The sequence below is a fragment of the Pholcus phalangioides genome, unplaced genomic scaffold (assembly GCF_987345545.1).
Source record: "Pholcus phalangioides strain wild (caught in Gottingen) unplaced genomic scaffold, Ppha-v1.0 ptg000005l_1, whole genome shotgun sequence".
NCBI lineage: Eukaryota > Metazoa > Arthropoda > Arachnida > Araneae > Pholcidae > Pholcus > Pholcus phalangioides.
This window is the reverse complement of record NW_028301598.1, coordinates 7,596,688-7,610,799: the sequence shown is the minus strand read 5'-3', so window position 1 is coordinate 7,610,799 and position 14,112 is coordinate 7,596,688. Positions and strand designations below refer to the sequence as shown.

At 35.9% G+C, this 14,112-nt stretch overlaps 2 protein-coding genes across 3 annotated transcripts in view; one reads left to right on the top strand and one right to left on the bottom strand.

The window, feature by feature from the left end:
* Positions 1 to 3,626: 3,626 nt before the first annotated feature.
* Positions 3,627 to 4,864, bottom strand: LOC149085824 (ribosomal RNA-processing protein 7 homolog A). Its single transcript, XM_089232262.1, has one exon. The coding sequence runs from the start codon at positions 4,841 to 4,843 to the stop codon at positions 4,022 to 4,024; it is 822 nt and encodes a 273-aa protein (XP_089088388.1). The 5' UTR covers positions 4,844 to 4,864; the 3' UTR covers positions 3,627 to 4,021.
* A 242-nt stretch (positions 4,865 to 5,106) lies between these two features.
* Positions 5,107 to 14,112, top strand: part of LOC149085823 (ubiquitin-protein ligase E3B) — a 103,923-nt gene continuing 94,917 nt past the window's right edge. The window contains exons 1-4 of one of the 2 annotated variants that reach the window (XM_089232261.1): positions 5,107 to 5,204; positions 7,972 to 8,160; positions 10,073 to 10,178; positions 10,942 to 11,009. In XM_089232261.1, coding sequence (XP_089088387.1) covers positions 8,047 to 8,160; positions 10,073 to 10,178; positions 10,942 to 11,009 — 288 coding nt within the window. In that variant the 5' untranslated portion in view covers positions 5,107 to 5,204; positions 7,972 to 8,046. Of the gene's footprint in view, positions 5,222 to 7,971; positions 8,161 to 10,072; positions 10,179 to 10,941; positions 11,010 to 14,112 lie in introns of both variants that reach the window. The other variant, XM_089232260.1, reaches the window with a different exon arrangement.

Genomic DNA, 14,112 nt, shown 5'->3' with positions numbered 1-14,112 from the left:
CTAGGTTTCTTGACGATTTGTCAAGTCCTGGCTATAACAATGAACAGTAAATCGCCTAAACAATGTGTGCAGCCAAAACATTCAATCTTTTGTCACAAAACAAACCAGATCCAAAATCAATTCCCAATAAGGCTATAATTTTGTAATCTGGGTCATCGCCAAGTTGGCAAATTTTTGGCGATATATATAATTATGCCCACGTTAACTATGGAAACCCTAACAATCAAAGGAACCAGAATGATAGCTGAGACTATCATTCATCATATTTCTTTCTTTTATGTATCACTTATTACCATGCTTTCATCATATATGGCCACATTTTCATATTAATGATTTAGTGGTGTTGCTCTTTAAGATGTGTATCAGTTTTCTTGTTGATTAGGTTTGGGGGATTGCCCCAAACTGCAAACGTGGCAAGATGGTGTAGGCCTGCAACAGTAGGGAGCAGCCACAGCTCTCACAACAATGAGTATTTTTATACTGATTCACACAAGAATAAGAAAAGCTTATCACATCCTGACCGTGATATGACTTATACAAATTAATATTAAGATAATTACTGTGGTGTGGGGGGGGGGGGGCTTTGTACCCCTCGCCATCTTGCCATGTGTTCCTCCCCTATAATTATATTATTTAATATATAATTTATAAATATTATATATCTATGTATATAATATTATTATATCATCATATGTCAGTTTGTGCTTTTATGTGATATGGAGATAATTCAATGCAGCTACATTATATAGTCACATATAATACATCGATGAAAAAAAATTGCCAACTTGGCGATCAGCTAGATTACAGAATCATTCAGAAGTCCCCAACAAATAAAGTAAATATATGAAAAATACAAAAACTCCTAATCATAAGCGTACGCAGAATTTTCTCAAGGGGAGTTTAAAATTTTTTTCCTTCTGGGGGTTTACTTTTTTCCCCTGCAAAATAACAGTATAATCTTGGATCAAGGGAAGATTAGAACCCCGACCTCCCCCCCCTCCTCAGTGTACGCCAATCCTCCTAATGCATTTCGGCAAACAGCGGGTGTCGTCTTCAGAGGAAAAAAAATATTTAATCACTAATTGTGCGGACAGAGGATCCCACTTGGGTTGGATATCAAATCTTAACTTTTGGTTGCTCAGCGGAAAAAGGTATGTGTCTGCTTTCTTCAAATTTTATGGTTGGAACAGGGCCATCTTAAGAGCATCATGGGTCCCTGGGCCAAGTGATTTTTGAGGCCCTACCAGGCAAATTTTTGAAAAACTCAACTACTCATTTTTCTCAGGTCCCTGTTCTCTTGATTCCCCCAGGCCACGTGTTAAGATGGCACTGGGTTGGAATGAAGCTGTAAACTTGTGAAATGGAACTATCCCCAATCGGTCTATTCAAATTTTCTTAGAATTCCTATTTGTAAGGAATCTAAACCATGGTGTTGTAATCTGTGATGTAAACTTACTGTTGTTTAGTAATATATTTTTGAAGGATCAAATATATGTGCCATCGTAAAAATTTAAATCAGCTGTGGACTTTGTAAAAACTCTTGCTTCCTGAAATTCAAATGAATGGCCCTCTTGCAAACAGTGAGTGGTGGTCGTAAATTTTTCACATTCCTGATTCTCTGATTCTAAAGACAAGCATGCTCATTTAGAAGACATACTTTTTTTTCCGCTGAGCAACCGAAAGTTAAGATTTTGTGTCCAATCCAAGTGGGATTCTCGGTCAGCATTGACTAGTGGTTAAATATTTTTTCCTCTGCAAACTACGCCCACTGTGTGTCGAAATGCATTAGGATTTTTTGTATTTTTCACATATTTTCCCTATTCACTGGTGACTTCATATTCTTGGGAAAAGTTTATCTACTCTTCAATATAAAATTACAGCACACAATAAGATCAAATGGGAACAGACACAGTATAATCCAGATCTCTATATAATCCGAAGCTGTATCTTTTCTATATCTTTCTCTCCAGGTGGCGCTAGTACCATGGGCTATTCAAATGGTTTTCTTTGGAGTAATATTTGAAATATCATTTCGTTGTGTCGTCACTGTGATTATTGTTTCAACCAAGTTGTATTTTGTTTCTATATATTTATTCTTATTTTAGTGTGGTCAAGAAATATCGGGACATTATTTCTAACGACCTCGATTTTAAATTTTCCTCAAGTCATAAATGTGTTGCGTAAAATGCAGCAATGACATGATGTTCTTATTATTTGCTGCCATATTGGTTTTCTTAAAAGAGAGTCAGCGTTTTATTTTCTTAGGCAAAGAATATTTATTTAACTAATCCCCTCATTTCAGTTTGAGTTTATTCCCGGCCGCTCCTTGTCAGTGCAGCAATTGATTTGTCATGATATGAAGGCGAGTGAAATCGATTCAGGACAAGAGATTGATGTAATTTACATAAATTTCTAAAGGCATTTGATACAGTAGACAAATCACTACTACTGAGGAAGGCTAGCTGGTATGGGTGTTCCTCATAAGATTGTGAGGATAATTCAAGTGTTGCTATCAGACACGGTTCACCAGGTTTACGTAGCCAGCATCATTTCCAGAGAATATCAGGTGCCAAACGGAGTCGTCTAGGGGTCGGTGGTAGGCCCGATCTTATTTACCTTGTACACTTACGATATCACTCAGGCTGTCACCCATCCCTCTGATTGCGTCATCAGCAAGTTGCTCCAGTAGAAAACAAAAGGGGTCTAAGAATTGCATGCCAACAACTTTTCTAGTGGAGTTGTTGTTATAAACTCCCTATTTCAACATCAAAAAGTAAATCAATGCATTTTGGCAGGTGCACCGATCCTGAATATTATCAACTACATAATGAAACGTTACAGCAATTAGATACATGCATGGATTTAGGTATTTCAATAAGCAGCATCCTGGATTTTGCTGATCATTATCATGGCATAGTCTGCAAAGCCACCATAATTTCATACATGCTATGTACGGCATACCATAAGTGTGATGCGCATATGTTGTCATATGCTTTCTGTGTGTATGTTCAACTGACTCTTAGAGTTCTGTTCGCAAGTATGGAGCGTTTACAAAATTAAGGACCAAGCTCCTTGAAAAGCCAAAAAAGTCCTTTACCAAATGAATAGCTGACATGAGCAGCTGGTCTCGTTGCGAGAGACTTCAATTTCTGGGTTTGAACTCACTGGAATGGCATAGAATCGCTGCAGATCTGAAGATGTGCTACAAACTAGTCCACCAAATGGTTTATCCCCCATTGAGAGAATTTTTCTTCGATATCATAGACCAAGTTTACCTACGGAGGCATCGCTTCCAAATAAGAATACCAACGGCAAGAAGAAATTGGTTTTTCCACAGATTCAGATGCCATGTGGTGAGAATCTGGAACAGTCTGCCATCAGAACTTGCATGCGTCTCCCAGGCAAGATTTTCTTCCACTATTTAGGATTTCGATTTGGCTCCGTATACAAAGTGATTTCCCTTCTATTACTTCTCATTATTTTTATTATTTATAAATAATAAAATCAATAAATTCATTATTTTATTTTTCCAGTGTAAGTGCATTTCATGCCTTCTGGATAAATGAAGTAATTTATACAACCATACAGACTTTTCTTTATATAAAAGTGTCTAGATACCCAGAGACTTATGCTGCGATCAGTTTATTATTCAAAAGCGCCCGAATATTATTATTTTTTTTTTTATACTGAGAATATTTATTTATACTATTATTTATAATATTATTGTTGGTTTCCACTTTTGTTATGTTTTCTATGCTGGTCGGATTTTTTTTTTTTCACCATCTGTAGTGTTGATTTGGCCCTAGCGACTTTCACTGGGCCGTCAGACGTGTTTGATGCCAAAAAAAATCTCCAGTGTCTGGATTATATGATATCTGTTCTGATTGAATGTAAATCATGCCAATAATTTGATCAAATTCATGAAAATTTTCTTTGAAAGCCAACAATTATATTTAACATTAATGCACATGTTAAGATTCGCACAATGGGTGATTTCAGCAAATTACTCGAAATACAAAACTCAAATCGGCCTGAACTTCCTGCTCGCCTTCAAAGCTGCAATCTTGGCTTTGTCCTCTTGGAATTTCTTCCTGAGTTGCGCCAAATGCTCCATTTTGGACTCCCGTATCTGGAAGGAATAGAAGTTTATGAGAGCCTTTTGAGAGCGTTTCTTCTTCTCTTTCTTCAGCACCTTGTTGCTCTTGGCTTCGGTCCTGGGTATGACCGATTTGTGGCTGTGCCTGGACACGGTTATCCAACCTTCTTCGTCGGGTATGGCGCCCGTCTCCTTGGCCCTGCGAGCCTCCTCCTCGACTTTGGCGTCGTAGGCACTTATGTACCGCTCGATCTCTTCGCCGAGTTCCTTGGTGTCTACCAGAGATTCGTTGTACTCGAGACACCATTTCTTCACTCCCGAAACGACGCCGTGGTCCTTCAAGGTGAGGGGATGGACCGTTTCGACGTCCCTGGCCAATAACTTCTTCAAGTACATTTTTTTCTTGAATACCACGAAGGCTATTTTGTAACTAGGCCCTCCGGTTTTCTCGAGGTCCGGAAAGTATTTAGAAGAGCCGGCAGCGTCATCGGGGACACTGGAAGTTGGCTTGTCGTGGAAATAGACGTTTGTGATGTGTCCATAACCCTTAAACAATGTCCTCATGCATTCCTCGTTGAAATATGGTGGGACATTGATCACGAAAGCTGTCTTCTCTTGGGGTTTCAATTCGCACAATTCTCTAGTTTTATGCTGTTTAACGAATAAGTAATGGGTCACGAATTCGCTGTTTAACGCGACTGAAAAGGGAGTAAACTCAACACGCTCACGTTTCGACGGCGGCGACATGTTTGTTGTTGTGGTTTCAAACGTAATAAACAAGTAGCTAGTTCTTATATTTTCCAGAAAAAATTACTTATATTTGAAATTTTCGACTTTTAAAAAAAAATCTACGATCCAAAAAAATAATAATTTATTAAATCTATCTTGATATTTAATCTCATCAAATTCTCATTTTTTGAGTTTTAACAACGAAGAAAGTTTGTCTAAGGACAGAAACAGAAAATGACCCCTTGCAGCTAACACCCCGTATAATAATGAAAACTAAAGTCGATCTTTGATGACCATTCAGAGATCAGTGGTTCCGTTTCTTCTCTGTTGCGTCACTTCCTGTTTACTTCTGTTTATTATGGAGGATTCAAAAAGTCATGTTAGTGAAAATTATGTGTATGTAACTCATCTGTAAACTTTAATGCAACGAAGTTATTTAAAAAAAAATTAATTGTTATTATTTTAATTCCAGTTTAAAGGTAAAATGTTGCATAAAAGTATTTCCCCATTCCTACATGGGGAGGCTGAAGGGGCTCTAATATTACAGCTCTGGTCATTTATATATGAAAAAAATATATTTTATTTTCCCTATACAGTACTATAAATTTACTAGAAAGGAGCCCTCGAAAAATACATGCCTTGGGGGGGGGGTAATCCAAGATGCTGATAGAAATTCTATAATAGAATAGAAATTCTATAATAGAATAGAAATTCTATAATAGAATAGAAATTCTATAATAGAATAGAAATTCTATAATAGAATAGAAATTCTATAATAGAATAGAAATTCTATAATAGACAGAGATTCTATAATAGACAGAGATTCTATAAAGTTCTTGATTGCCTAGATCAGTGTTTCTCAAACTAGCTCTCTTGTGGCCCTGGAATATTGGGGTGGATTCAAGCACAGAGCCAGAGGAAGGCAATCACTTCTCTCAAGAGCCGAATAAAATGGGGTAAATTTGGTTGTCCCTTGAAATACGGGATGATCCAATGTACCAATACACTAACTCGCTTCTCAGACACATCACCCTGGATCCGCTTGCCTCCGCTTCATTCACAGCTGAAGATGTCTGCCTTCGCTCCAGTCGAAGCTGGAAATTTCTGTCTAGGCTTCATTTGCAGCTGAAGATATCTGTCTCTGCTTCATTCGCAGCTGAAGATATCTGTCTATGCTTCATTCGTAGCTGAGGATGCCTCTGCTTCTGTTCCATTCACAGTTTAAGATTGCACAGGTGTGGATTCAGAGTGGGGGAATAGGAACGATTGTGACTCCTAAGAGGGATGATTCAAAGAACATGAATGATTCTCCACTCTCAACACATCTTCCTGGATCCGCACCTGGGAGAGGGGGCGTAGGCTTGAGTGAAAATTAAATAGACGGAGCCACGGCAGATAGCTAAGGGGGGGAAGCCGCAGAGTGCTCTAAAAAGCTCAGACATGAAAAAGTACAACTTCAGAGGCGCGTTGCCATAGAGGGCAGAGCTCTCATATGATGAGATCTGGTAATATGATTTTAAGGAGTAACTATGTAAATATATAAACTGCTTATACCTTTCCTTTTAGGTTCAGGGCCCCAGAACGTTATACAGTACAGCCTGTGGGGCCCTGGTTGAATAGAACCAGGACAAGGGGGAATGCTTACTGATGTCTAGCTCCTAGGCCCTTAAGTTTGCTGAAAACTTAACCACTCTAACCCTAACCACTCGACTGCTGCCTGGCAGTCGAGTGGTTAGGGAACTAGCTTCTCACTGTGCAGGTCTGGGTTCGAATCCCGGTTCGGGCATGGATGTTTACTAATACTAACAAATTCCCTGGACAGATCATGCTGATCCCTTGGGAATACGTGAGGATCACGTTATTAAAAAATTAAAAAAAAAAAAAAATTAATTAATTTTATAAGTAGAAAGAGTCTCGCTCATGAATGAGGGAAGGGCTGGAGGGCCATGAATAAGACGAAGATGCCAAAACAATTTTCTTTCATTTCCATTTGTAACAGAAAGGCACCATATGTAAACAAAATATTGTACATGGGGGGGGGGCACAGGCAAAAAGAAGTTCAGAAACACTGATCCACAAATCATCCAAGAATACTTAAAGTAGGCATTAAAATTAAACATTCATTTTGATTTAATGATGATTTTTAAATCATTTTTAGACATCACTACATTAGGGGTCATTCACGTATTATGCCATCGATGGGAGGGGGTGAATGACACGTCATCAACCACCCTTTATGAAAGTATGAAATATTCTTAATGGCATCTTTCTTCCTTGGTGTGCCGAAAACGAGAAAAACCTTTGCTAATTTCTGGGTGCCTGAACTAACATTGTCCCTATTGATAAATCCTCTAAAGAGTCACTTTAGTGATCTCTAAATATTCCACTGATCCTTCAAGTGATCTGAAAATATGCCATGGGCCACTTAAATGCTCTGGAATTGTGTCGCAGGTCACTTAAGCTATCTGTAAATGTGCCGCTTAGTTCATTTTTACAAAATTATGTTTAAGGTGACAGGCCACATCAGATAATCCTGAGGATCACATTTTGTCCACTCATGGGTTTAGCATGTATTGCTTATAGAGGGTTGGTCGCAATGAATTTCTCTAAAGAGAAATTTTGAGTTCTTAGCCTTTAAATAGCGTTGAAATTAACAGAAATTGTTTGTATCAATATATAAAGGTATGGCTGAAAATCTATTGACGTAATACTTGAATGGCCCTTAGAATATAGTTCATAATTGGTTTTAATACCAATTATGAACTATATTCTAAGTTCATAGGAAACAATTTCATTCTTAAGTGTAAACAAGTATAAACAAGTTCATTCTTAGTTCATAAGGAAACAATTTTCAAACCTCAAATATAGTGAGAAAATGTGATAAGTTTCAAGTAACCCTGTCATACAGATTGGTTTGCGATTTTTATTGATCAATTTTTAATGGTTTTACTTCCCTATTCTAACTTTTGTCTTTTAGTGACATTTTTTGTTTAGATATTTGCTCATTCATACAGGATGACCTAGGTTTTTGAAGCGGTGAAAATTTAATGAAAACCTCATCCTAGACGCGAGCAAATACAATGAATTGACTTGATAAAGAACAAAACTGTTATATCATTTATTTTATTTTTCCGAAACATTTTCAGGCTTGAATACCAATTTGAAATGGAAATCGCACCTCATTCCTCCCTGAAGTAGAATTATTTCTAAACGGATGCAATATGTTTGGCAAAATAGCTCTGAAGGAAAAAGAAAGCTTTTTGGAGCAAGCAAAAGCTGCACGCGAAGAAAGAGCAAACGAGAAAAGACGGGAACAAGCTGCTACTGTGATACAGGTATAGTTTAGCGTAAATTACCTGCCAATGATTGGAGGGGTTTCAATTTTTATTGTAAGCATATCACATAATATTTAATCATCAAATATTAAAATTGCATAGACCAATGTTTTTTTTAATTTATAGTGAAATAATGATTTCATAGTGATACTCAATGAACTAGGGAAAAGTATTGTTTTTCAGGATTTGTGACTATAGTTTTTATATATGTTAACCCTTACAGCAGCAGCAATCCCAGAATATCTTGTTTTCTTAAAGCACTCTCAATTCGGAAACCAGAGGTCCAGCTAGCTATATACAGAGATCTTTGCTTGATAACATGTTTACCCCACCCCTCCGTGAATCAACTAAATAACAGGAGAGGGATGTTTTTCACCTATTTTTTCATAGATAGAAATATGCGTATAGAATAAGTGATAAAAAAAGAGATGGAGTATTTATCTTCCATGTTATTATTATTCTCAATTTTTGTGGGTGGGAGGAGCATTTATCACACTGCATGAGATCGGAAAAAAATATGACTCGTGGAAATAGGTGGCAATTTTTAGGAGGGGTTTAGCGATTTCCACTATGGCACTTATAATGTGGACCAGGGAAATTTTAAAAACCGCTTAAAGGGTTAATGCTATGGGGGAATGTGCCAAAACTGGAGAATGACTTCATTATAAATCTAGGCCAGTGGTTCTCAAAAATGTGCATCGTAGTGAGCTAGCATTATTGATGTGCGTCTGTTTGGTGCGTCAGAGAGTTCTTTTTTAGACCACTCTGGAGAGCATGAATGAACAGATTACCAAGGGTAGGAAGCTATGGAGGACAAAAGTTTCAGGACCCCAAAATACAAATTAATGAAACCATGAATTTGATATTACACTGTTTGTGTACAAAATTATTCCCCTGCATTAGTCAAACATCAAGGAAGGCATGTTGGGAATATACCTTCTCTCACATGTTATCACCTCTCTTTTATGGCCAAATAATAATTTCCCAGTGTATAATAGAAGTATGCTTTTTAAACTGATTAATGGCCACCCCTTTTTTTTAAGGACAAATTTGTTTGTCTCATTGGTATCTGCAAAAGAGAGGTTTTTGCTTTATTTTTTTATTAAATTTTCCTGACACCCCCCCCCCCCCATTCCATGGAGATCTGATTGACTTTTTCTTGGGGGTGGCTGTTACAGTTAGAAATCCTGTAGGATATGGATCAAACCACCACATGGTTAGTTAGGTGCCCAGATGGACGCTTCCTCAGCCAAATACTTTTTTCAAGGCATGTAAGGAATGTAATGTACATTATAAAAAGTGTTATACTTTGCGATATAATTAAACAGCTCTATTATACCTTCTTACAATGGTGAATAATAGAAAAAAAACAGGATTTCAGCTTAAATGGGAGGAAAAAATCCTTTTTCACAACAAATATGACCAGAAAATTAATAAATAAAAAAACAGCATGAGAGATTTTACATTTTGAAACCAGTTATGTAGGAAAGACAAAATAGACGAGTTGCTTTCAGTTATATGGGGACAAATGCGACTGCACTTACAGCTAGAATTTTTTGATTATTATTAGCAGAAACCCTGAGTGTTCCGATGTGATCATATAAAGCTGTGTCTGCTATATTAAAAGCCATTCAACTGCTCCAGTCGTTTGTAGACATCCTGTATACTATGCATGATTATTCTTGAAAAATAAAAATATTAATGATTGGTTAATCATTGATTACTGCCTTTATTAATACACTATTCTTGATAATTAAATCAATGAATTATTAAGGCTGGTGTGTATTGCGTTTTTTAGGACTTTTACTGAATATATGTGTTAATATTTACAAAAAGTATTATGACTTTTATTTATGCATGCATTATATATATAATATCCCCCCCCCTCCCATTTTTCTATTGTGTTCTCAAGGCTTTAGTCAGAGGTTTCCTTTTACGAAGAAATTTGAGGAAGCAGATCAAAGATGAATTTGATCAAGCATTTGAGAAGCCATTTGAATCTGGCAATTTGCCACCAGGTATTTTTTCTACACTTTTTGTACAAATGAACATTTTCAGACCATTGTCATAGCAGAGGATGTAAATGAACTGCACTTTACATGTCAGGGGAGGGGGATATGATTGAAGTGTTTAAAATTTTCAATGGGAGGGATAGAAGGGACCATGAGTTAATAATACATCGTAAATTAACTGCTTCAACAAGGGGAGGCCTTTGTGTTTTTATTTAATAAAATATTATAATAACACAAATATTAATTTTATGTATTTTCCTAATGTAAAAATACGCAATTTCTGAAAAAGGTTTTTTTTTTACTCTTGCTTTTGATGATGAAAATATAGTGAACCCTCTGATATCAGGGACAACCAGAACCGTTTTTTACTTTATCTATCTTCCAAATTAGAAGTGAAAGTGGCAGGTCTATGAATTTATAGTGATTTTGTTTTGTAATAATTTTACTGTTGTTGGGCCTACCTGCTCTCTGTAGAAAGCCATCACTGTGCTGGTAACAGGATTTGACACTTGGCTTTCATAGCGCAAAGCCATAAACGACTGCATATCAACTTTTTATAGTAGTTTTATATTTCCTTTGAGCTTTTTTTCCTTCATGGAAATCATGTGCAATTGCCTGTTTTATTGGGATGAATCTTCTTTAATATATTAAATGGAACTGACTAGCAAAAATATGAAAGACGTTGAATAAGACAATATTTTTACTTATCATTGATGAATGTTTTCTTCTTGGATAGTTTCATTTTTCATATCTGTGTCTTTTTTTAAAGCATTACAGGTGTACGGAGTCATTCAGCGCCTGCTTTTTATCATCACCGCAGAAGAGGAAGATAAAGAAGTGAGTGATTCATTTCGTTTCATTTGTTTCATTCATTTATTCTGAATAATCTTTCATTTGAAATACTTGTTCCAAGTGATAAAAATCAATTTTGCAAACCTGTCTTGATTCTGATGAATGAGTTATATAAGCTTCCATGGCTTATTTTGTTATGACATCAAAGTGTTTCTTTGAGGGGCTATTATGTGGTAATCAAGGGGTTAAAACATGAAGCACAATGAGAGGTTTTGTCCACAATCACAATTGGTGCTTTCTTTGTCTTGTATTTCTGTAAAATGGATGTCTGATAAAGAGTTTTTTCCAGTGTTTCATAAGTAAATTGGTTGAATGTTTTATCGCATTCTTCAAAAAACTCACTTATAACCCTATAGCATGCCCTACAGCTTCATATCACAAGTATCACAATCAGGCTTGGATCCAGGGTGATGTATTGCAGAGGGGGATATTTTTTTGAAGTGGAAGATGTCGATCAGTGAAACCCAACCTAGTGTCCGCAGGCGTAAAACATAATTAAAATATGAAAATTAATATTTTAAAAATTAAGAGTTTAAATTAGTTTAAAATTAATTAAACATTAAAATTAGTTTAAAATTAATTAAACATTAAAATTAGTTTAAAATTAATTAAACATTAAAATTAGTTTAAAATTAATTAAACATTAAAATTAATTAAATTTAACTTGTAATTAAACATTAAAATTAATTAAATTTAACTTGTAATTAAACATTAAAATTAATTAAATTTAACTTGTAATTAAACATTAAAATTAATTAAATTTAACTTGTAATTAAAATCCAATTTAATTAAAAATTTAAGGTAGTTAAAAATTAAAACTAAATTAAAATTTATATTTATAAAAATTTTATTTTTTCAATAAGTAACACACTTATTTAAAAAATTGCTTACAACGACTAATATTACATTTAATGAATTAGCAGTTTTTGACAATAAATTTGGACATTAGTGCCGGCTATCCTCACAAAAATACTGTACGCAAAAAAGTTTGAGGGGCAGACTGAATAATATATGTTATATTTATAAACATTGTAAGGAATTCTGATGCACACACACACACACATTACCAGCTAAAAATGTTTTTATTAACAGTATCATATGTGCAATTGTACAAATAAATGAAAACTTTGCAGATGAAAAAAAAGCAGAATATCAAAAGCATACGAAGAATTATTTTAAAATGCTCTTAGAATCCTACTTCCTTCTCCTTCGCTTGATAAAAATTAAGGCTCACAGTTAACCGGACAAAACAATGAACACAAATAAAAATTCATCTGTATGTATTCGAAAAGATTTTTTTTTCAGCTTTTCAAGTCAGTGGTAGTAGGTAGATACTTTTCGTATAAATTTAATTTTTTTATCCCTGTGAAAGTATTAAACGTCTCTCTTTGTGACACTTTGATAACGATTAGGCAAAATAATGTGAATAAAATAATGATCTTGGTCAGCCAGAGGAAATTAATTCTGAGCTAACTCGGATACCAGAAACCTCGTTTAATAGAGACGATCCTTGAATATTTGAAGAAACATAAATTATCCAAAGCTTGACTATGGCCCCCACATCCTAGAGTGGGACCCCCAAACCAGACATTTCACAGGCTCCTTTATAGTTTACTAGCTGATACCCGGCGACGTTGCCCATCCCGTAAAAAATTTGTATACATATAGCTTATTAATTATTTCTTAATCGAAAAAATTTCTGCATCAAGTAAGAAAAAATTACTTTTATTTTTAAATATTTTAATTAAAAACTTGAGGCAATCGCTTGTGGATACACAATATTTTTTGTTTTCCCATCTGGTGTGTAGATGTACAAATGTTTGGGATTACCAACACGCGAACAGGCGACGTAAAGCTGTCCATGTGAGAAACAGGCCTCAAGTAGGTTGATACCTGTCACTGCTAACGACTGGCCTTGCACTTTGTTGATTGTCATGGCAAAAGTTAAATGAATTAAGAACTGTAATAGCTTTAAAGTGAATGGCATTTCTTCAGTGATAATTGGGATGGGGCAATCCAAGTATTACGTAAGCAGATTTTCAGCCATTTTTGACCACCTGTGTCACCAGTTGTCAGCAAAAGTCAGGAAAACACTGCCCAGCTCTGACGAACTTTTAAAGTAACCTACGGTTCAATCCTGGTCCTGTTTTGTATATATGCAAAATCTGGCGACGATCTGCCTAAAACTGTAGATTTGTATAAAGAACAGACATACATACATACATACAGACAGACATACTTTCACATTTATATATAAGATTTATTGTGTGAAAAAAACAAAACAATGGTGAGAATCGCCCAGAGCTAGAGCCCTTGTGGGGGCCATGGCCTTGAAGCACAAAAACAAAACAGTTATTAAAAATGTCGAACACTTCGATTATGTCTCCCTGACACCTGCGTTCATTCAGTGTGAACATATTGAAAAAAAGAAGTCTCTCTTCATAACTCAAGCCCTGTGTGCCAATAAGAACGTGATGTACTTGCTTCGGCAGTACATATACTAAAATTGGAACGATACAGAATAAGAACGTGCGTAGCTCTTCTCTGCACCCTTTGAACCAAGTCTATGTCCCTCTGTAGGTATGGTCTCCAAAACCTTACAGCATACTCCAGTCCAGGACGAACTAAGCCTCAGAAAAGCAGAAGAATGACTTTAGAAGAACGTGAAGATACCTTTTTGAAAATAAAACCAAGCATTCTATTCGATTTTTTAACCACCGCTGAACAATGTTCAGAAAACCTAAGTCTCTCGTCAATGAAAATTCTCAAATCAGTCACCCTAGTTGCATCTGGGATAGTGACACCATTCAACTCGTAAGAGAACCGTGGGTTGCTCGAACCGAAATGAGCGACCATGCACTTATCAACGCTAAACGTCTTGCTCCATTCTTTTGCCCATGTTGCAATCTGGTTTAAGTTGGTCTGGAGCGACTCCCTATCGCTTTGATTCCTGATTACCCCCATTAGCTTCACTGCTAGCAATCTATACCCTGATCAAATTTATCACTAAAAAGTGAAAAAAGTATAGGGCCAAGGACACTTGCTTGACAAACTCAGGGCTCGGCACGGGTCACTTTTTTTAGAAGCT